The sequence below is a fragment of the Astatotilapia calliptera genome, chromosome 7 (genome assembly GCF_964374335.1).
Source record: "Astatotilapia calliptera chromosome 7, fAstCal68.1, whole genome shotgun sequence".
Classification (NCBI taxonomy): domain Eukaryota; kingdom Metazoa; phylum Chordata; class Actinopteri; order Cichliformes; family Cichlidae; genus Astatotilapia; species Astatotilapia calliptera.
Window position 1 is genome coordinate 6,097,241 of NC_137428.1, and position 24,844 is coordinate 6,122,084.

Consider the following 24,844-nt stretch of genomic DNA (forward strand, 5'->3'; position numbering starts at 1 on the left):
ACCAGTTGCTCTTAGAACTGAAGAAGTTTCTCAGGTGAGAGGTGAAAGTCCAGATGCTTTTCTTTCCAAGCTCCTTAGACTACGATGACCTGGATGACAGAGAACCTTCAGACAGTCAACAGGTGTTGCTTTGCAGCCTCATGTTGCCATCAGTGGAAATCAAGTCTCTGCCAAACTAAAATATTGGATTTAAAATGAATCAGCTGATGCAAAAAGGAGGCTTTTAATAAACGACTTCCTCCAAACGTATGAAGATTTTTATAGTAAAAACAAATTGTCAGATTGTGCTGTCTGAGAGAAACACCCTGAAAAAAGAAACACTGTTCTCATCCTCTCATTCACTTCACATGCCACGCTACCTCGAAGAAGCCGGCTCCTCACTACGAAGACAAGGATCTGTGTTTAATATTAACAAGATTATTCCACAGTCAGTATAAGGAGGAAACAAAAAGACGAGAGATGCCAGATGCAGTCATTAATTGGTATTACACACTGATGCATGAGTGAGATTGACATGAAATAATTTTTAAAACTAGGGAGGATGTGTCTTGCCTGTCACCGTCCCCACTTCATTCGTCCAGTTGTCTCCCTCCTGCAACTCTCAGCCAATTAGAGCCAGTTGAGAGACATTGTCTGTCTGTCAGCCACCAAAAGCTTTTCAAAAATCCCCCAGGACTGACTCTGTGAACACGATGTGTGCATCTGTGTGTGCGTCCTATTGTTATCGGCTGCTCTCTAACTTAACAAACCTAACGCAGGATCCATAATATTACTCCCACGAGTTCACAAATCAAGATACATGCAGAGGAAAAGTCACACACACACAGACACACATACAGCCAACACTGGGTTGAGCTGTCTCTCATTTTTCCAGCCTCCTCCTGCTCTCACAGACAAATGAAGTCCAAAGATAGTGCAGCTGACAACACCCTTCACAGTAACCTGCTGTCAAATCACCCCAACACCCAGTAAAGAGCACATACAGCACAAACATGCATGAGGTGATAAAGTGCGTGAAATAAAATGTCTAAACTATAAAAAATACACAAGCTAAGCATTGTTTTCTCTAGAGCAGCAGTACTGGGGATAAAAGGAGAAGATATTCTAGTTGTATTTTACTGAGGATGATATGTATCTGACTAAAGAAAGAAGCTGCCTGGAGGCAGAGAAAATGTGTGAATTATCAGTGTGGTGTACGGCAGCAGCGCGAATTCGTCCAAGACACCAAGAGATATCAAGGTGAGAGTCCTACTACAATGAAAAACAATCTTGTAATAAAAACTGAATTATCCAACGTCTCCATCAAGAAACGCTGTACCTGGAAGGCTTGACCAGCTGCCTATCACCCGTTTCCCTGAAAGGACCACACGATGTGAAACAGATGACGTGTATTCACAACAACTACTTACCCTCACATGTGAGTGTTTGCGTGGTACCCTCACAGGTGAGAGCTTTCACTTCCCCACTGAGGCCTTTTGAGCAGAGCCAAAAGACAGTTCTCTCAATGGAGTTTAGAGGCTGTGACGAGTTGACAAAACATTTTGTCAACGCGTCACGGTTTGTGAACATGCAGAGAAAGTACATCACTTAGCATTACTTCCTCGCTTCTAAATGTGACAGATGTCAGCAACGAGAAAGGAATGGAAGGAGAGCTTTGGAGCACTCTCCGAGCGCCTTGCGTTGTCTCTCTTTATTCAGCGGTGCGCTCCTGACTTCTATGGGAAGCAATAAAGATGTAGGGAGTGGTTTTGTGTGTGAGTGCATGCGTGCCTGCCTATCTGTCCTTCTGTCTAGTGGCACGTCTGTAGCAATTTCCTGTGAAGTGTTTTGCAGAGAGAGAGGAAAGTGAAGGATGGAGTTCTTGGTCCTCTTCTCCCTCTCTGTCTATTCATCTTCATCTTACCCCCCACCCTCTTTCTCTGACATTCTCTCTGAAATAAAGACCTTCAAAGCAGGGAGAGATAATGCAAACACTATGAGATTACAGAGAAAGGAAAAAGCAAGAAAAAAAAAGTACTGACATTAGGATGAGAATGTCAAGAAACTGGAAAACCGATAAGACATTGGATGCACATTTTATTGCACGTAAATGCTGTGTGCTTTACATAAAAGGAATGTAGCATATGCCTTTGATTGATTGATCATGCTCATAAGAGCATGAGAAAAAGGAAAACATTTTTGGGTGTTTGGGAGGGGATGCCAGTCAGTTAGGCAGTGAGGTGTTTGAAGAAAATGAACGGGCGAAAAGGAAGCAAAAATCCCGAGAAGAAACAGTAACATTATAAAAAAAGAAAAGCTGAGAAAATAGAATAAAAATAGGAAGCCACAAAGCCTTTTTGAGTTTATTCAATTAAAAGATGACATTCAAATTTAAGGTCATGGCCTGTTCCAGGAACACTGAGATTACCCTTTGTAAATAAATACGCTACATGAAAAAAAAAAACAATAATTAATGAACTTCTTTAGTTCCTCTAGAAATTCATTTGCTACACTGCTCATTATGTGACATCTTTTTCAGTTTGACTTTATGTATTGAATTCTATCACAGAGCCGGCAGCAACGTTGGTGAGAGGCAGCAGAAAGATAGCAGCAACAATTCTACTGCAGAAAAGGGCAACATTTCCTCTACAACATTCAAGCCTGTACAGCTCTGCTTCTCTTACCTGTTGAAAGTGAAGCTTTGGTTGTTACTATTATATTACACTGTTTGGCTGCTGGGTCATTTTCCTCGAGCTCTGCACTACCATTGTGGACTGGCTATGGAGCAGGTTAGCATATTACCTTCACTTTTATAGACGGATAGCTGTCCGTGGTCTGGAAATAGTTTGGACTTTACTGTCATGCTATAATGCATCTCCAACACATAAAATCTGTAGACTGCTAAACAGAGAAGCCCTCTCCCTCTCCCAGCCACCTCTTCCAGCTTGTCCGGGGGAACACCAAGGCGTTCCCAGGCCAGCCGAGAGATATAATCTCTCCAGCGTGTCCTGGGTCTGCCCCGGGGCCTCCTCCCGGTGGGACATGACCAGGACACCTCACCCAGGAGGCGCCTAGGAGGCATCCTTATCAGATGCCCGAACCACTTCAACTGGCTCCTTTCGATGTGGAGGAGCAGCGGCTTTACTCTGAGCCCCTCCCAGATGGCTGAACTTCAAATCAAATCAAATTCAAATTTTATTTGTCACGTACACAGTCATACACAGTACGATATGTAGTGAAATGCTTGGACAACTGCTCGTGACCTAAAGAAAACAAAAAAGGAAAAGGCTATGAATAAGATAGGAAATAAATATGAAAAATTAAAAAGGGTAAATTTAACGAGGAAGGAATAAAATATAAATTAAGGTTAAAAATGAAATAACTGTACAACACAAATTAGAATGAAGGGTAAATTTAACTGGGAAGAATAAGATAAAATATATAAATTAAAGTTGAAAATAAAATAACTGTACAACAAAATACACAATACACAATATAGAACTATATAAGAATGTATGAAGAAATCTAAATATAAATAAATATATACACAATAACAGCAGCTGTACAAGTATTAACTGGAAATGAAGAATATAGTGACCAGTGTTGTGCAAAAACAATGTCCAGAAAGTCCAGTGTGCGTGTAAGAACCATATGTGTGGGTCAGTACTGTGTGGTGGTGTGATTGAGAGACCGTATCGCCTGCGGGAAGAAGCTCCTCCTCAGTCTCTCTGTGTTGGTCTTCAGGGAGCGGAATCGCTTTCCTGACCTCAACAGAGAGAACAGTCTGTTGTTGGGATGGCTGAGGTCCTTCACGATCTTCCTGGCCTTGGTCCAGCACCGCCTGCTGTAGATTGAGTGCAGGTCAGGGAGCTCGGAGCAGATGGTGCGCTCAGCTGACCGCACAACCCTCTGTAGAGCTCGTCTGTCCTGCATGGTGCTGTTCCCGAACCAGGTTAAGATGTTTCCCGCCAGGATGCTCTCTATGGTGCACGAGTAAAAGTTCCTGAGCACCTTGGAGGGCAGTTGGAAGTCTCTCAAGCGTCTGAGGTGGTAGAGACGCTGACGGGCCTTTTTCACCACGGTGTTGATGTGACAGGACCATGACAGGTCCTGCGTGATGTGAACTCCGAGGTATTTGAAGCTGTCCACTCTCTCCACTGGGCACTCGTTGATGACAGGGGTCTGCTAGTTCCTCTCCTGCTTAGTGCTGAAGTCCACTATCAGCTCCTTTGTCTTACTGACGTTTAGAAGGAGGTTGTTCCTCTGGCACCAGTTCTCCAGATTCCTAATCTCCTTCACGTAGGCCGTCTCGTTGTTATCAGAGATCAGGCCCACCACGACGGTGTCGTCAGCAAACTTGATGATGGTGGTGGAGCTGGTAGTGGCCACACAGTCATATGTGACACTTCTCACCCTATCTCTAAGTGAGAGGCCAGCCACCCTTCGGAGAAAGCTAATTTCTTCTGCTTGTATCATGGGAGCCCATCCTCCTGCAGGCCACCCGCAGGAGGGGCCTTAGGGGTTGAGTGCATTGTGTGCCGGGTGGCGGCCAGGAGTGGAGGCCTCGTCACTGGTCGCCAATACTGGCGACTGGGACATGGAAAAGAAACTAACACATAAAAATGGCTTAAAACATGTTAATTTCCCAAAAATAAAAAATACAAATATTTTAATTATTTATTAGAGCCGAGTCTATGACCCAATCATTAGCAACAGCTTTTCCTCTTAAATTTCTTGAAAAATGGTCGTCAGTCTCTTGACAGATTTGGGCTCCCATGGTTGCTTTGTGAACAACATCTAATGGCCTTTGTTACCCTTTGTACAAACAACTTTTCTTAACTTTTCTTTCTTATTTTTTATTCTTATAAGCCTGCTAATTTTGATCAGCTAAGTTTTTTCTCACTCAATACACAACAGTAGTACTTGTGAGGTCGGGCTTTTAACCAGGGACGTGCAGAGGGGGGGGCTAGAGGGGCTTGAGCACCCGCCCCTTTCCTGATGAGTGCCCAAAGTGCCCTTTTGTTGAGGCAACTTTTAAATTTTTTTTATTTATTTATTTATTTTTTTTATGTGTGTGTGCGTGCGGAGTCCTGTCTGTGCCCCTCAACAATAATATTTAACTATTAATCATAGTTTTGCTAAATAAAAGGATCTGGCTTGCATCAGTCACATGATCACATTTAACCAATGATCGCCCTCGACGGCAGAACGCGCTGGTTACGAGCCGGGAACGAGCTCACAAAGAGCACGCGCATTTTTTGCGGTCCGGAGCTGTAGGAGAAACACAAGTTAACTCAGAGACACAGACTGATGCGACAAACCCAGTAAGTAGGTGTACAGCGTACACTGTAGTGTATAGCACCCAGGAGTATTGGCTTATTACGTACACGTTGGTAAGCTGTCTTGTTGCAACTGACGAACTGAAACAAACGAGCGTGCTGTGTGTGCAACAGCGCGACAAACATTACCTGTCCTTTTATTAACTGCACAAGTAGTGCTGGTCATAGCTGCTGGCTACCTGTGTAAGGCTGTCATGGGTCTGTAGCTCTGTCACCGTTTTAGGGAACATATTTAGTTTTAAAGTAAGTTTCTGGGCATTTCCTGCCTTTCTGGAGGGATTATATTTCACTAAAAAACGATCTAATATGCATGTCCACATAATAATTATTATAATTATAATATATTAAAAAACACACGCTGTATTTTAAAGAACATACATTAAGAAGCAGATTATATTAGATTTATATTTTAAATAAGACAAAAGTTGGATTTTACAGCAGTAAAATGATTGTATCTCTACAGTTTAAAAATGTAATAAGCTTTGCCCCTGCACAGAGTGGATAGTGAAACAAATGGAATCATCATAAATACATTATTTCATATTTATTACTTCCCCCTCCTCATTGCTTTATTATTGTAGCTCTAGTAATAAATAATAATGTAAGGATGCCCATAGTATATACAGTATTCTGAAGAAGGTCTAAAATGTCACTGTGTGTGCATGTGTGTGTTTTATTTAGCTGGATTTAAAAAAATATTACTCATGATATAACATTGTGCAGACATGGCTGGTAAGGACATGAGGAGGAAACAGTAGGAGCTGTATGAGGCTACTAAAGGCAGTGCTATAACATTTTTCTGTCATCATTTTATTATAGATTAAGTGCAAGAGTTGTTAGGTGTGGATAATTAGATTATAGTTTATTGCAATAGCAAGTTGTGCCTTGTTCTCAGATAGACAGCAAGTGGAGAGTGATATATGAAATGATGGGAAGGAAGGAAGAAGAGAAGCAAAGAGTGATTCACAGGCAGAGCCGAGTTTATGTCACAGTTTTTCGTTGCCTTATGGTTCCAAGCGCTGTCACCAATCTTTGCATTTTGCTATTATCTCATGACACTTGTTTAATCAGCTACCATCTCTCCTGTGGACTTTTTAATGTCTACAGTCTCAGATCAACACAGCCCTGCCCTTCCCATATTAGATTCTTGATGAATGTGTGTTGTTGTTATTCAGCATGGTTCAATGTGCCCCTTTTTAACTTTGAGCACCCGCCCCTTTAAACCTCTCTGCACGTCCCTGCTTTTAACATCAGAGTTGGAAAAGCTGAAATAGCAAAGGAAGAAAGTAACCTTTTACAGCAGGTCAGCATTCCCTTTCCCCCACTCCATCCCAACTTTTCACCCTCTCTGATACTGGTTTTGCCAGAGGTCTCTTCCTGTTAAAAGGGACTTCTTCCTCGCAACAGAAAGACTTTTAACCTACAATATAAAGCACCATGAGATCACTGTTTTTGTAAACTGATAATAAAAAAATTTAAATTGTATTTAAACTGAACTTTCAAAAAAAAGTATAAAATTTCCTGACATGTTTTAAGGATGGATGAAAAAATTTAATAATTAAATTTTGAACAAAGTGGACAAAAAAGAAACTGCAAAGAGAAACAAAAAGCGAGACAGAAGATAAAAGTATAAGATAAGTAACTTAAGGAACTAAAGTTTTTCCACTTTGAAGAGGGAATGGGGAAAAAAAGAAAATAGATATTAATAAAGGCAATTCCTAATGAAATGAAATAATGAAAATAGGTTCAGACTAGCAGCAGAAAGCCACAAACCTCTTGCCATGACCATCCTCTGTGGCACAGAGGTCACTGTGACACATTTCAAACTTTTTGTGAAAGTGAGATTTTAAAAGCGTCACTTTGGGCAGAGAAAATGTCAGATGCAGTTTTCCCCAGGGAGATCTGATAGGTAGTAGCTCAGGGCAGTAAATGGTCAGGTCTATGGCTCAGGGCAACGTTTGGAGCGAAAACCTGTGTCTGTGACCACCTCTGTCCACCTCTCTTTATACCCCTGCCTCCTTTGTGTCCCTGTTTTAAAAGGAAAAAAACAAAACATGGATTCTGGCTGCTGCCTACAGTGCTAAAAGCTGAACAAAAAAATGGTTTCCACAACAACAGCTGTAGTCATAACACACAGTGCCCTGAAGCGCTTGCTGAGCAATGCATGCGGAAAGAAGAAGATTGCGATTCACCAATCCTTTCAGAGGTAAGCTGGAGTGTACAAGTAAAATCACCATTAAGGCAAAGAACGAAATTAAGGTAATTAAAATGTGACCAACACTTCTTCATTTTAAAGTTGATACAAATTTCTTGTTGGCCAGCAGCTCTTGACATTTCTCTGTCTGATCTTGACGTGATCACAGCTGGTTGAGAGTACGTGGCATTTCAGTGGAAGTAATAAATCAGGTAGCTGCAGGTTTTTTTTGTGTCCTCTATCGTGAGCTGTGGCATTAACAAGGATGAGAACGTAATCCCTGGCCAGCAGCACTTTACATTTTACAACCTCCATTCATGTGATGGTTATAAACTCTCTGCCTCATGTGACATTTGAAACCAATCAATAATTAAATGCGGCGTGTAATTTTGTTTCTTGAGTTGGAGAGTGGTGACATTAAAACATACTTTTGGGTCCCAAAGGGACAAAAATCTCTCATACTTGTCTGCTCTTAACCTGCTGACATGAGTGATTTTCACTTTAGTTCACTAAAGTAAAAACCAGACACTTAGCATTATTATCGCAGTGGTGGCACCAAAGGTTATTTAGGAATCATTTGTGGATGATCAAGAATTTGTAGCATATTTAATAAGCTGCCCCATACAACTTGCCAATAAGAAGATTCCACGTCTTTAAACAGGATTTAAACAGCCAAACCATAAGCGAAACGTCAACATTAAAAACACACACTGATCAGATTAAAACTACCTGACATGGGATTACACTGTGCAGTGATTATCACTGTTTCCCGACAGTAAGGAGGTCCAAACCCAGTGGCTCAGTGGGGCCTGTGTGGAGTCTGCATATTTTCCTGGAGCCTGCACTGTGTTCGCCCATAATAAGGGTGAATCCCGCCTCTAGCCTCCGAGCTCAAGACCTCCAGAAACCCCAAAATGGATATGCATTATCTCATTACAATGCCATGTTCTGCTGGGAAAACTTGGACCCTTTGTCTGGATGTCACTTTCAAATGCATCACCCACCTAAAGTTTGCTGCAGACCTCATTCCTCAACTAATGTCTCTGTAGCCAGCATGAGCAGAGCATGTTGTCATTACAGTGGCAATTCCCCTTAGCAGTGAGCTCTCCCATTAGGATAACATACCCCATCACAGTGGAAACTTGCTGGTTAATTTATGAATGAGAAAAATCAACAAAAAACACAAGGTGCTAATCTAGTCTCCAGATCTCAATCCCATCGAGCTTTAAACAAGCCCAAGCCCTCACAAAGCCCAGAGATTCCATGTTCCCATCATCACTCCAAAGCAAACACTGCATCTGTGCTTTACCGCTAAAAGGATACAACAGCTGACGGTAGCACAGCACCCCTGAATTTCAGGGATTTCACATTTTGCCAGGTGAATTGCGTTTTGATAATCTTGATAACCATCTATCAACATATGAACATATGATTCTTTTATACTTCAACGTTTCTTAATTCGTGTTGTAGTCTAAGAAGCATTTTGTAAATCACCTTTGATTATGTTGCATCCACATAAACAGTCTGTGTGAAGTACAAAAGAAGGAATGGATAACTTTTTAGCTTTAAAAAATGTTTCTGCATCCACTAACAGTGAGAGAGTGCCAGCAACGCGTGTGCTTGCCACACCAAAAGCCCTGAAATATTGTCCAGCGTCCCCAGAAGCAAAGTCAGCAGGTGACCGATAATGGGTTCCCAGATTGCATCGTTTGTAATGTAGGCAGCAGGTTTTGTGAAAGTGTTCTAATTCAATGCATTAATCACAACAAACATTTGCAATACAAGTAGTCAGACCAGGTAAAATGTAGTTATACACACATCTGTATTAAACACATTGTGCTGTGGAACTACAGAGCTGGGCGATATAAGATTTTTTCATTTCACGATATGTTTTTTTCATTTCAGGCAGGCGATAACGATATATCACGATATAAGCCAAATAACTATATTTGTAAGATTTAAATGTGCAGTTGCTCACAAGTAAAATGTGAAATAATCAGCAGCTTGTTTTTATTTAAATATTTATTTCCCATAATAAGTTCAACAGGGTAGATGTACTTAAGGAACATGAGACTTTTTCAGATAAATAAAGGCAAATATTGCAAACTACACAAAAGGCAGCCGCTAAAGCGTTTAAGTTTCAAAATAGAACAACCAAAACAGACTACTAAATTGTCAATTCTACTTGGAAACAAAATATTAATTCTAAAAATAAATCTTAGTTTGTTTTACAGAAGAACAGACAAAATTGACTAACTTTTGTCAATATCAAATAAACTGAGAACTAAAAGGAAATTCTCAATCTCTCCTTGTTGTATAGCTTAGCTTTTCCAACAGTTTTAACAGTTACTTAAAACAAAAGCCAAATGGCGAATTAGCGCTTCCAGTGAGAGATTGAGCATGCACCGGTTTATTGTATTTCCAGACTTGCTTTCGGCACAATTTACAGTGCACGCTACTCTGTTTTTTGTCAGACTTGAAATAGCCGAAATACCTTCACACTACGGAACTTCTATGGCTCTTCCGTTCGACAATCTCTCCGGCATTGGAACCATCATCTGTTTTCTCTTCGGTAACCTTCGGTCACATTCTCGGTTGATTTTTCTCTAGTCGGCACACTCATTTCCTCCATTACCCGGGCGGCACGGCGGCTGGCTGCTTCCCAAACAAATACACATGTGCGGCTTGGCACTTGTGCTGTACGTAGCAAGTCACGTGACGTGACGCTGCGGCTTTGATTGGTTGCTACTTAATTTGGATTGGCTGTTCTTTTTTTTTTTTTAAGAGGACAAGAGCGGTGAGGTCTATCGCAATAGTTAAATTTTTCTATCGAGAAAAAGTTATTTCGCAATAGATATCGTTATCGTTCTATCGCCCAGCTCTACCTTATGGTGATTCGCATGTGTTACCAATTAAATTCCTTCAACTTGCATTAAATATATCCTAATATTGCTAATGATGCTGATTAAACAAACAATGGAATGGCAGTTTTAAAAAATTTGAATAAAATCCTTTAAACTCTACCTGAGTGTAGTCGTAGGATTACAGGTACTATAAAAGGTCTGCAGCTTATTAACTTCAGTAAACTGCCAACAGCACTTGAGGTTACTGGCATGTTTAAATCTGCAATATAATGCTCTATGTGCACTGTGATATGAGCAAATTTTCCACAGGCTCATGCATGTTGGGCTGCGCCCGCAGGGCATTTGTGCAAACGGGAGTGGATGCCAGGTGCAGGAGGAGGACGGACGGCAAGATCGGCAAGTTCAGCTTGACCAAGCAGGAGAGGACTGTTGTAAGTCGTGTCTTTAATGAACGCAGAGGCCTTGTGAAAAAATGTCACAGCTGTTCACTCTTTTGTAATGCGACACACGCGGCTCTGTCAACATCATATTTAGCATCTAAATGTTTATGTACAGAAAACCCTGTGTTTAACTTTCAATAGGTTATTAAATCTCATGTCAGTGTAGGTACATCATCACAGTGAGAGCCCTGAGGTCTCATCTCCCCTCCCCGGCCTGTCTGTGTCTCTGTCTGCCAGTCTGCTTGTCTTGTGCCGGGCTTAGGCGTTTGTTAGATGGGGAGCATTGGCTGGCGCTGCGATGGAGAGGTTGGTCTTAAGGCTTTGTCCACACATCACCACAGCTGATTGCTCCTCTGGATGGTTGGGATTCTCAGCTAAGACAGGGATTACTGACCCATGTCGGCTTCCCACCTTTACAGCAGCCACTTCGATGTTCACCCAGTCTGAACCTTAATGCCCCAGCGAATTGAAAGAAAAATGTGTATGTGTGTATCTGTGTTTTACTTTTCTTGTGCCTGAAACCTTGGAAAGTTAACTAATATATATTTTTGAAACAGATACCCAACTATACATAACCCAGCTTAAAATAACAAAGCACAGGGCCCTGTGTGGTATTGGTATTTTGGTACCAAGCACATTTTTTGAGATTGCAGCTTCAAGCAGGATAATGTGCCATGTCGCAAAGCTCAAAGCATCTCAGACTGGTTCTTTGGACAATGAGGTCACTGTATTCAAATGGCTCCCACAGTCACCAGATCTCTATTCAATAGAGCTCCTCATGGATGATATGGAAGATTTACAGAAAAGTTGCAGCAACTGTGTGATGGTGTCATGTCAATAAAGGCCAGGATTGTTGAGGGGCCAAGGATGCTGTATCTGGAACACAGCTCATGCAACAAACTCAAAATCATCAGTTTACTGTCCATAGCAATTTACTCTTTACCGTTCACCTTTAGGATATTACTAGGATATGAAATCATTCTTTCAAACTGAAAAGAAGGAAAAATGTCATTCATACTTATCTGCAGTTTAACATGTATAGTAAACGCCAGTATCACAAAATTCCGTTCCAAGCTGAGTAAAGCAGATGTTCTTTCTTTTCATCAACATCTCTAGCAGTGTAAAAATGGGCTGACTTGGCTTATGATTAAAAACTAGCGAATCGACAACCTCAAGCAAAGTACAACAACAAAAGAGCAACATGAAAGAGGTGCCATTCTCCCTCTTATGCGTCAGTGTAACATCAAAACACATTTCAAGCTGCTATTTTGAGGCAGTCAGTAGGTGCATTTAAAACTACATAAAAATTCATCTTAGTCAGTGCACATATAAATGAGAGCGTTAGAAGTTTTCCAAAAAAAACCAAAAAACTGTACCAGATCCTGATCATTTGCTGATGATTTGCTGTTTACAGCACTTCAGATTTAGGTTTGTGATGCTGACAAAAGCCAAAACCAGAAACAGACACTTGGCATTCAGCACATATTGTGGACTTTTCCTTTGGAATCAATTTTAAATACTGTACAATACATAAATATCCGTTTCACTGCCACTTATTGAAGTAGTGTAGCCGCTCTGTCTCAGCTATCCAAGCTCACACTGGATGAGGAGCAGGATACGACTGACACGCTGCCAGTCCAAAACAGCGCAAAAGTAGCTTTCAAACAGGATGATGATATGGACCATGGGCAGTCAACAAAGTGTAACACACTGCAACTTCAACCACTGCATGCTTGAAAGACCAGCTAACAAAGGCAAGTCATCATTTGGGGAAGGCAAAATAAAGAAAATGTTGATAATGTGTTCCTGAATTCACTGAATCATATAACACAAGTATGGAAACACTTTTAAATCCAAGTGGAAATGTCAGCTTTGTGTTAACACTGTAAATAAAGGCATTTAGCATCTGTTCCTCCAAATAACTCTACAGATCTTTTAAACTCTTTAGAAATGAGAGACAAAGGTACAGAAACCAAATGACATTTCCATAAATTTATACCATATTATTAAATTTACTAGTATACATTACTAGTACAATTATAATATATTCTTACTGTATATGACTATTTTCATTTTTTGTATTTTTGAACTACTGGGTTGATACTGTATTTATATATTTTTTAACTTATATATGTTATAGGTTTAGTGTATCTTAACGGATATGAATATAAAAATCTTAGATAAATAAAAATAAGCCAGCCTAGCATATTGAAAGACTGAAACACTGCAGGTCTACAGTACATTTTCACATGAACAGGACATACCGATTAAAAAAAAACAACCATTTGAATCATGGGCGTATTAGAAAAAGTTTTTAAGACTTGGTACAAAGTCCAGCAACTTGATAGCTGACATTCCAGTCTACAGTACACAATCAAGCCATCTCATTCTACCATGAGACAGGCTGAAGTTTTCATTGTCTCAGGGTGGTTATTAGCCCCAGAGACAGACAGAGCCAGCCAAGAGAGGAGTTAGGGCTGTCTGTCAGCTTATAATGTCTCCACACAACAGCCCAAACCTAAACTGACAGGCACACACCACACTGACAGCCCACCAGCACCACGCTATTGTTCCCTCGCAAATGGCCAGGACGCACCTATCAGTGCCCACAGAAACAGCGTGAGGCAGAAAGAAAACACGCAGAGACATCCATATACTTTAGGTCAAAGCAGTTCACACAAGCAACATTAATGTAACATTTTAATCAGAAGACTAAAATGCGCTATCACAGTAATCACAGTTTTATAACACACTAACATACTGAACATTAATGTTAATGTAAACTGAAACACTGTGTAAACTAAAATGACTGCCAGCTCTTTTGAGAGATGGACAAGAGAGCTTATACTATTTATATTGAATATTTCTGTGTAAAATAAATGCACGTTATAAAGTGTTAGTGGTATACAGCAAAATAGGCTCTTTTAATGCAGTCCAACGTTTTGCTATGTGCAATCACTGACATCATTTTATTTTTCCCCAGTCTACCTGTTATGACATCTGTTTATTATAACCTTATTTTGTTTCCACAGTACATCGTGTGATTCTGTGCTTTAGACCTGAAAATTCAGTTTGACATTCCCTTAAAGTTTGGAAATATCCTATAATCAGGTCTTACAAATCAGCTCTTTGCTCCTTCTATATTTCTGGAAAGCAAACAGGGAGACAGGAATTAATGAAAGAAACGGCTGAAATAAACTAGAACTATATCATTGTATTATTTAAAAATTGTATTTATTAATTCATTTTTTGCGAAGAGAAGCCTTCACAAAATTCCTAAACAGTCACACCTGCATTGCAGGCAAGGGGAAGAAAGGGCATTGTGTTCATAGTAGTGGTGCTGGACAGAGAACGATGGGCTCCAGCTATTCTCCTTAGAGCAGGATTGCTTATGTAACTTTAATGCACTTTAGTTATAATTACATAAAGTTATATTCTTAACATTAATCCTGTTTTCTCATCCTCTGTTACTGCATAATGATTATTGGCAAATGACGCTGCAACTGAGGCTATATTCCCCAACCAAAATAAGAAATAAAAAACAGAACAGGGAAATGGAAAACGAGATTTTTAGGTCCTTTCACCAGAGTCAGAATCAAATGTATCAGATTTCCACCACATGCAATCCACTTTAAATCTTTACATTCAGCAGCAATTAGCTACCTGTGTAGCCAACACAACAGTTACTTGTACCAGGAGCTTAAATGGAATTTCATGGTAAGAAGAATTAATCTAGACTGGGGGTTCAGCGCTTGCAGGATCCTGCAAGGGAGCCTTTGGGCTTTGTTACCATTAGTGCCTTACAATGACCCAACCTGCTGCTGCACTCGTTCATCCAGGAGTGGTCGATGGACCCCTGCGGGGGATGCAGCGAGATGATGTAATTTTATTGACGTTATAAGATAAAAAGAACTCAACTTTTACTTTTCTCTTGCACTTGAAAGTCTGTGACCAATAATACCCTTAATGTCCCAGCATGTAAGGCAGAAGGACTCATCAGACACTTTTGCATTTGCTTTTTAACCCTACATACAGAGAAGAACCCAACAATCATATGACCCCCTATCAGCATGCAGTTTGGCAACAGTGGGAAGGAAAAACTCCCTTTTAACAGGAAGAAATCTCCAGGAATCTCTTGAGTAATTAAAGAGTCTAACTTCCAAATTACTACATTTTATTCACAAATTTTTGCTTAATTTTGCTGCTGTAGCCACAGAGCCCCTGATTTCTGAGAAATTCAGTGATTTAAAAAGTCTTTTTTCTAAACACTACCCTTTTTCTACATTTCAGCTATACTTTACTAAATCAAAGCTAAATACTTGTTTTGACACAACAGAGCAGAAACACTGTGGACTGCAGAGACACAAGCACGAGTCATCAGAACGGAAACTAAAAAATCTAAAAACAAAAGTCTGAATATGATTGGGTAAAGATTTTGGCTTTTATAGGCTGGTTTTCAGAACCTTTTATTCACAAATTCATCCATATAAGATTTTACATGATGAATGGAAAAATTGAGGATAAAAATAAGGTCTTGTGCTGATTATAAATGTCTGAAATGCAGTTCTCAGTCACGTATTGCAGCAAGTAAACTCCAAGTGAATGAATGAATATCATTTATAGACGGCAGGTTGAATTCTAATTCAGGATGAAGCTATGCAATTTGCAGTTGAATCCTTCCACGCCACCTTATAGTTGCTGGGACTAATCCCAAGATGTAAAAATCACTGTTCCTTTAAGAATTGCAGTACATAAATGTATGAAAAAAATGCCTTTTGGTAGTCCAGCATATAGCTATAGGAAATTATATATTATATTGACAGACATCCAAGCATTTGGGTTACACACACACACACACACACACACACACACACACACACACACACACACACACACACACACACACACACACACACACACACACACACACACACACACACATGCTCAAGCAAACCTGTCAGCTGTGTCCTGTTATGCACTCTTCTCTATCTGCGCTATGTTTCAGTTTTGCCACACGCACACACGAAGAAGAAGAGCTGAGACAACAGCTCGTCCTCCCAGTGTGCTATCCAGTGAATGCCTTCCAAAAATATCCGATCCCCTAAAGGCATAGTTCAGTCAAAAGAAGTTTGCTGATGGTTTCCAAAGGAATCTGATTTCATGCAGTGGCTAGCATTAAAAGCTGTCAATATGCATCTGTTTTAATAAGCAGAAAGATCATAGATAATAATGCCGAGACATGATGTGGAGATGGGAGTGTCACTGTGGTGCTGCACGTTCATCAGCGGCAGCTTTGAAAATGCGTGTTTGCTCAGCGTGCGTGTTGGTGTGTGTGAGCAATATTTCAGCTTGTTCTTCGAGCAACCTGTCATTAATCTCACAGTATGTTGTAATAACCCTCGAACCTGAGCGCCTCAAATGATGATTATACCATATACACTGTTATGGTCTAGAATTGGTGGTTTTTATTTATACTTTTGATGTGTCGTGCCACTAGAACTTTTAATCCAACATGATGGGAAAGGATCATATGAAAAGATAGGAAAATAACACTGACACTTCAAAAACGGAGTGGGTGAGAACCCACAGAGAATCCGTATGATGGTAATCCTACCTTCTGTCGAATCTCTTCTTCCATCTTGATGGGGGAGCCAAACTCAGCCACCTGACGGACTCCCTCACTGGCATAGCCTCCGTACTCCCACAGCACATAACTTCTGGAATGGGATGCACCAATCAGAGCTGACCAGTGGTTGGCACGTCCTACAACACAGGAAGTCAGGAACACTCTTAACTCACTGAAGCTTATGACAACATGTTTATGATTTTTTTAAAAGAAAACTTTTGTTTCAGTTCTTTCATTCACTCATCCTGACTCTGTGCTCATGTTTAACATCTTTAATTTATTTCTACTAGCAGTTTCAGTTACCAGAAGTTACCACAATTGGTTAAGTTACAGTTGTACATGCGTTATGTGTTGGACTGTGTACAGAGACTTAGTGAAATCTCGTCATTTACCACGAGGAAACCTTTATAAGCCAAATACTATATAGACATATGTCATCTAAACCTTCATAGAACACAGACTTGTTTGTTGTGTCTATACCAGTGTACTTACACTTGCCAAGTTGTGAGTGTATAAGGCAAGCATATCCTAAAGCTGAGTTATAGGAATGCTATACACTTCATATCCTCAGTGGCTGCCATCTGGGCTACACATCAATCACATTTCAGACATCAAGATGAAGAAAGCGCTAATTCTACCTACCTAGCTAAAAGTGATTTTTATCAAGCAGAACATGTAAACTGGATTCAAACCCAGCACCTTCCACCTATTTATTCACTTATTTATTTACTATGAGCTGAACTTAAAAAAATGTCAAAATGTCAAATTATCAAACAGTTTTTTTATCGTTTCTGTCATCACGCTGCCATCTTACAATACTTTTATACATTTTTCATGCAGACCTACAGAGCATTTCCAGGTACCACAGTGCACTGTGTACATGTATGCATCAGTCAGAAGATGTTGAGAAGCTGAACTCACTTGGATAATCTTTAGGATGTACTTTCTCCGACCAGTTTCCATAAAAGGTGAGTCTGTACTTGGCGGTTCCACAGGCACAGCACTCAATGGCAGGAGCTTGTGTAGCTTCACCCTCTACGAGGAGACAGAATGCGACGATGACAGCACAAACAAAATGACACTCGGGTGTAAAAATTTGAGGTTAATCGGGACGCAGGGCCCTGATTAATCCTAAAAAACACATTTCTGGAGTAAACAAACAGACACACCAACGTGCAAGGTTTGATATAAATGCACACCTGCATAAATTACCTGGCAACTGACAATTTGGAATCACCGAGAATGACACAAAATTACATCCCCGGAATAAACCGGTATTAAAATGACACATTAGCTTTAACTCAGGCTTATAAATATTCAGATTTTGCCCAGGACCAATGTTTTGCAAAGGTAGGTCAAGGGGATTTCTTGAATATTTATGAATCACCAAATTATTAAAAAAAGAAAGCCTCACTTGACATCTAAGTTATAGCAGGATGACTCACAACACCTAACTTACGTCAGCAAATTGAAACAGGGCGGCTTGATTGGCTTGCATAATAGCCTGGAAAATTAGATTTCGGAGAGGTAAGGAGGATTTTATGAAAGTAAAATTCCCCTGAGATTAAGTTTGAGAAACCACTCGTCCAGGCTCTCTTTTTTTATTGTACAATAAATGTGTGCATCAGAGCTGAGAGAGTCCTGACGCCTTATTGTCTCGCAAGAGCGCAGTGTTTATCAGGCTGGCTGTGAGCTTTAGGAAGCTAGAGTGCCATTTTTCTCTGCAATGAAATCACAGGTAGCATGAAAGCAGTGGCTGGGCTCTGCAGCGAAACAGAAAGCAATATTTAAATTCCCATGACATCCAGGATTTGTTGTCCTCACAATTTTCCCCAGCTGGCTTTGTTGGTTTGAGATTTTTTTAAATATAGTATGAAATAAAGGGAGGTAATGTGCTCCAAAGACGGAGGGGGGGTAAACTACACGTAGAGCACAGGACACTAGCAACATGATACACAATCAAGAATGAAAAGAAAGACTGGATGGGCAGCTGTTATTACCTTTCTCGCACAGTTGAACGGTGAGAGAGCCTTCATCCTGGAAATAGATGACTCTCTTCTGGACAATACTTGCCCTGGAGACACAGAGAGACATGTAGTGAGAAAGGCAAAGAAGCAGAAGAAAAGTGAAAGAAAACAGAGAGAAAGTTTGATTGTGGGAGGAGTGCAATAAGAGTAGTAGATGGTTAATAGGTGACCGAAGTGTTTTTTCCACTACATGATCCATTTAATCTTCAGCGGAAGGGGGAGGGTGATGGGCTCCCCGAGGTTAGACAGGGAGTACACATCTTTTCACAGGAGCAACGTCCTATTCTCCAAACCCCATGATACAGTCATCCTGCTGCAATATGAAATGTATCACAGCAATCATGCCCATGGACATGAAGAAGAGAGAGCAGGGATTACAGTCAGAGAAGGAATATAGATCTTTCCATGGATTTTAGATGAAGCCCGGTTCTAAGTTATGAGCTAATACTGGCTGAAAATGAAACTCCCCCAGTGAAAATAGGCTGTTTTACCAGTACTATTTACATTTCTCTTTAGGAGAAAGGAACTGCATTACTCACACTGCACAGATAAAACTCTGTGTGCTCTGGCACTGCTATTGAATCGCTGAGGAAAAGGACAGGAAAATAGGATGAAGAAATTGTTGGAGGAACACTAAGGCATGATGGTCTTACAACACTTTTGCAATAGATTTGCAACAGTTATATAGAGTTCGAAATCATTCCTATGCTCTTATATATTTAGTACAGCTTTTCATAGATGAAAAATTGACTATCACGAACACCAAGCTGCTGCCATTACATTTGCAAACTACGAGTTAAGACACGTTTTATCCTTGATAAACTTGTTCTTCCCAATAAAACTCGCTAAACTTACTTTTCCAATGTCTTGGTCTCTGGAAGGGCATCTATCTCACACTGGGTGTGTTTTCACACAGCTAAACTATTGGTCTGTGAAATGGTTCAGTGCAGCATAAAAGGACATCTTCGTAGGCAGGAACAGGTCAGAACAGATCAACACATGGTTATGGTTAACGAAGCTCTCACACAACCTGCAAGTGACATTTTAAAGAAACTGTTCTGACCAAGGTGATCATTAACTGGAATAATTCACAAGACCCTTCTAAAGAGCATAACTTGCCAGAAAAAGCCAAAAAAAGATATCAAAAAGTTAAGAAGCATAACTGCTTTATGTAGTTTATTATGAGAGGATAAGAAGGTTGATTATCTCTCCAGACAAACAGATAATTGAATAAACAATGTTTATGTATTATATAAATTTTATTTATAATTAACTAAATCACTATAGTTTTGCTCATCAATGGCTTTACATACATATAATAAATGTACTCGAAGGAACCAGTTGCCAAAAAGAATGAGACACATCATTTAAGACACACTACCCTTGACTTGAGAGGCAAATAAATAAAAATATATATATAATTAGGCATATTGTTGACAACAGGTCATTGTTAACAAGTACAGAGTAATGAATACCAATGTCAAATTTCAAATTGCATTTAAATATTTGATTACAGTAACTCTGATTTTCTTCCTCTGCCAGAAAACCAGAAAATCTTCCTGGTCAAATTTTGAAGGACAGGAAAAAGAATGAGAACTGCCTTGATGATCTTGAGTCCTGTGACTTTGCAGTGCTTTTTCAATAATTCATGTTTGTATTGCTTGCACATAAAATAAATCACTGGATTAGTTATAAGTTATAAGCTTCATATTTTTTCTCTGACTAAAAAAACCCAGAACGACTACATTTTAATGGAAATTGTGTCGATCGGATGCAGAGGCTTTTAAATTATAAAATGTAATTACTTGCATTAAGTTTGTGGGTCTTTTCTTTAATGTCTGATTTTAGTGTCTTGGTTTTAATATCTGCTTGTTAGGTAGGTATTCAGGTTTCAATTTGGGGATTTGGATTTTTCCCTCTAACCTTTCCACTCGATATCCATAACGTTGACACTAAATGCAGCCATTTTTCATACCTCTTTCATACATTAAAAAAAAGGGTCTAGCAGAAAACGAATGGACAGTATGTTACTGCTTTGCATTAACCTCTTCCTAACCAGGGATAGTTTTGTACTCTCCAGCGAGGCTTCAACAGAGACACAGAGAAGTGGTGCAGAATTTGAGAAAAACAAAAAAAGATTTGTTTTGTGTGTGTTCAAATCCCCCCACAGCCCCACAAATATGATTTTCAAAGGCCAAAAATCACACACATCAAGAACCTCATAAAAGCAACACATGTTGATTGCATAGATTGTCCTGAGAAAATGAACCAACTTGATTGTGCATTATGGGACTGAAATTATACAAGCTTCCCCCCTACACACGGAGGTAATCAAGCTTCAGTCATGAAGCCTAAGGTTCTGCAGATATTATGCAATTACACAGCATACACCCATTATTATCCTAAATAATGTCTCACAGTAGCAGGAATTTCACAGCGACTCCACCTCATATTGTAGAGAGACATAAACCGAAAGAAAGTGAGCTGAACAACAGTGACGGTGGAGACAGAGGAGGGACGGGCGATATTAAGTAGGAGTTATCGGTTATATTGCTCCTATAAATCTTACACAGGCTGAATGGTGCAATATACCCTGCAACACGGGTTGACTGCCTGGGCATGAAATTGAAAAACAAAAGTGAAATATGCTGACTATTATTTAGGCGCCCTTGACAGATTTAAAGTAAATGTGTTAATAGTTTGACTGGCATTAATTATCAGTTGGTTAAATGTATAAACAACAATATATCTGATAATATGAAAAGATACATTTTAACTTGCCTTCAGCTACACTTTCCTCACTTTATAATATCCTCCCTCTACTAGACGTACATCTTCAGTGCAATCAAGTCTGCATGTTTATTCAATTTAGTTGCGAAATTTTGTCAATTTCAGGCCAGTGCAAGCTCAGAAAAGAGCACTAGAGATGTGTGGGTGGAAACAAGTTGTAACACTGTTGCTGCTTTTCCCGCTGGTCCGAAAAAGGTCAAAGATGACCAAATACAACATTCCAGCAGTGTACAAATAGGGGCTATATGGTAGAATACACACTATAGGCACCGGATGAAAACTGTTGCAACGTATCTGCTGGACAATTTATGCAAAACGCTAAAACTACTGTCGGTAGCTGAATGATGACATTTTTTCAACGTCACCTGTTTAGTTAACACGTGTAGTTCTGCTGTTCTCTGCGTACCACAATTATTAACACGCCTTACAGGCAGGTGGCACAATAGTGTCAGTCTTTGTCATACGTTTTACGTGAATAAAACATTTTAATTTTTTTTAATGGGAGTGACCTTTTAAGTCTGGACTCCTGCAGCAATTATGTTACAGCCTTTCTAATGATCAACAGTCTCTTTCTCCCTTTATGTTGCTGAAGGTTTTTCCTTTCTCTTGTCTTCCATGTTGGGTCTTTGTTCATTCTTGGCTCCCTTTCAGGCTACTTCCAGTTTTATTTTGAAGTTTAGGGCATCCACCTCTTCTTTATTACCTTTCTCTTCCTAGTGCGTTTTTTGTCCGTTCTCTGCAGCCCCATAGGCTGTCTACTGAACTACCTCTTATTTTTGCATTCCCCATTGAGTTTAGTTCAGGCTTCCTATTTGTCATTTCTCTTGTTTTTCTTTGGTTTTTCTTTGTTCTCAGGTTTTTACGTCACCTTTGTGCAGGTTGTGTTCAACACCTTTTGAAATTAGGGGCAGTCTGCCTTCTTCCTTCCGTGTGGCTCATTGAAAGATGATTCTAACACCACACTGGCACTTGTGAATACTGCAGAAGTGAGCATTTCTGTTAGTGAGAAAGTTTTACTTATGGGTTACACATCCGCTGACCTTTAAGCAAAAAAATGAAGAAAAAAAATCACTGATGCACACAGTCTGCATTTTTGCTACAGTTTCCAGCCTTCTATACTCCTGTCTGGCATTTCCTTTTCCTTCATCTCTCTTCTCTTCAGGTTTCTTATTAATCATACTTCTAATGTCTGCTCACTCTTCTTCTGGGAGGCTTTCGTTGGCGCTCCCCGCTGAATCTTTGGTATGCTGTTTCGATTCATGTGGGGAGAGCCCCAGGTGGCAAAACCAATACATACAACTGTGCAACTATTCACACAAAAATATCAATTTCACTGCATGATAAATGCTCGATAGAACAATAACAAACAACACAGAAGTAAGGAGAGGAAACTCAACTTAGATGAAAAGATCAAGAATCAATTATCCTGTTCAGTTCTACTCTGAGCATTTATTCAACTATAAGCAAAAACTGTGTATGTGCAGGAAACAATCCAATAAAATGTAAGGCATAAGTTACATAATGATGTATTTATGTTTGCAAATAGGAAGCTGTTAATTGATGAACAAGGATGAGAGCGAATCCATAAAAATATGAATTAACCATTCAGTGCTTGTTCTTTTTTATTAAACGTTTGACGAAACATCGTTTTGTACAAGAGTAATTATGTTACAGTTTGCAGATAAGCGACTATGAATCGCATTGGGTGCACCAGGAATAAATTTTTAATTATATAAGGCTGCATTTGTTGGTTTGTTTAAAGTGGAAGTGAAAGCAAAAAACGTGTCTGTAAATTGAGTTCAACTTAGTAATTTAAAGGGTAAGAAAAACGCTGGAGGGCATGTCAAAGTGGGTAAGTTCATTTCATACACTTAACTCCACAACTCTAATGCCATCATTATGTTTTTTGGGGACCTCTGGCCAATTTAAATGCCCATTGTATTAATGAGAAATTAAGTGTTGTTTTTGAGCTGTGTGTTACACGAAGCACATTACAGCGAGGATCGTAACTGAAGACGATCCTTGACTGCACTATGGTGGATCTGGTGAACTCAGGGAATAACCAAAAGGAACTATATAAACCATTTTTTACTATAAATTTCTGAATGGGAATTATTTGCAGTCCATCTAATTGCTGTAGCAGCCTATACCGAAAACTTGTTAATACAAGTCGTTAATACGGGGAGTTATTGTGATGTCAGGATTCACCACTGCCTGCCTGTGGTGCTGGCTAAACACAGCGGGGTCCAAAACCCCATGTGAGGTCAAACAGTCCAGCAGGAATCAGGGACAAGTGTGAAGGTTGAATAAACCCACCAACATGTTTGGGCCTCACAGCAGGCAAAGCAAAAATCAATCTAGAAATGATCAATTTCTTTTTCTATGAATGTATTTGTTTTAGTATTCTGAGAAGCACAACGTTAACAAGAACTGTGTTTTTAAAGGCTGGCCATACTTTAAATAGTCTAGTTTTATAATCAGTGAAAAAGCATTTTCTCTCGTTTCTCAGAGAATCAGGACACAAGAGTTTAAACTCTGCTGTCAAACAGATTCAGTGCAGTCAGACCCGTGCCATCACTGAGCAAGCAGATGAATTGTGGCCTCATCCCCTTCCTGGAGTCCTTCCACTAACGGCTTTGGAATACTGATGGAAAGATCAGGCAGGAGGTCAATGTGAGGTGACAATGTGATGAACAGATGGCTGAAGGGCAGAATTGGAGAGAGGAGGGAGATGTTTAAGTGTAAACCCGATCAACAAAGTGATCAACCCCCCATCTTCCCCCATGCACACTCACTTTCTCTCATCGCTATCCATCTCTCTGTCTAGCTCAGCTCTCGGGGGAAACGTCTCCCAACACTAAAAGATTTTTTTCAGGAGTTCGTAAAGATTAAAGAACAGATTCAGGCTGAGCTCATCAGAGATACAGAAGGACCTTAGTGACCTGGTGTGGAAAACAGACAAACACACACATACACAAACACATATCCTACATCCACAGTTATTAGTATACAGGCTCCTCACTCTATTGAAAGATAAAAGTCCTAACAAGGCAGAAATATGAAAACCTTTCTCCTCAGAGCTCTCTTCATAACATGCAGCAGTTGAGTCTGGATGATGCTTTGAAGATGCGGAAAAGGAGGGGAAATATGGGTGGCTCACCATTATTAAAGTAATCTGATATGATTTGACAGTTTCCCTACAAAAAAAGAAATGCAATCAAGTCATGTTTACTACAGTCTCAAGATATAAACAAAACCCTGTAAAGCCAAGAGTTTTCATCTACTGAGGTTTGAAGATCACTTCGAAACGACGAGTGCTCTAGTGCTGTGAGTTTTCTTTTGATAGTTGATGATAGTTTATGTGGGTAGATTAGGAGCTTTGCTTTTTGGTTCAAAGGATGGAAATATTAGCACCAAAAGAAGAAGACGAAAACCTTAAAAGTTACAGAAACTACGGCTTGCGGCTCAAATAACTACATGTCATACATGAAAAGTTGTAGTGACAGCTTTTTGCTGTGTCAGCCGGGGAAATCACTAAAGCTCACTGAAAAATCATTGCAACATAAAAATTTCAGGGCTGAGAAA

General features: G+C 39.8%; 1 protein-coding gene across 1 annotated transcript in view; it reads right to left on the reverse strand.

Annotated features, from left to right (window-relative positions):
* The window catches only part of spon1b (spondin 1b), a 118,584-nt gene that overhangs the window by 66,174 nt on the left and 27,566 nt on the right, over positions 1 to 24,844 (reverse strand). The window contains exons 4-6 of the mRNA XM_026172776.2: positions 18,443 to 18,516; positions 17,364 to 17,477; positions 16,431 to 16,579 (exon numbers count right to left, since the gene is read on the reverse strand). Of these exons, the coding sequence (XP_026028561.1) occupies positions 16,431 to 16,579; positions 17,364 to 17,477; positions 18,443 to 18,516 (337 nt within the window). The remainder of the gene's footprint in view (positions 1 to 16,430; positions 16,580 to 17,363; positions 17,478 to 18,442; positions 18,517 to 24,844) is intronic.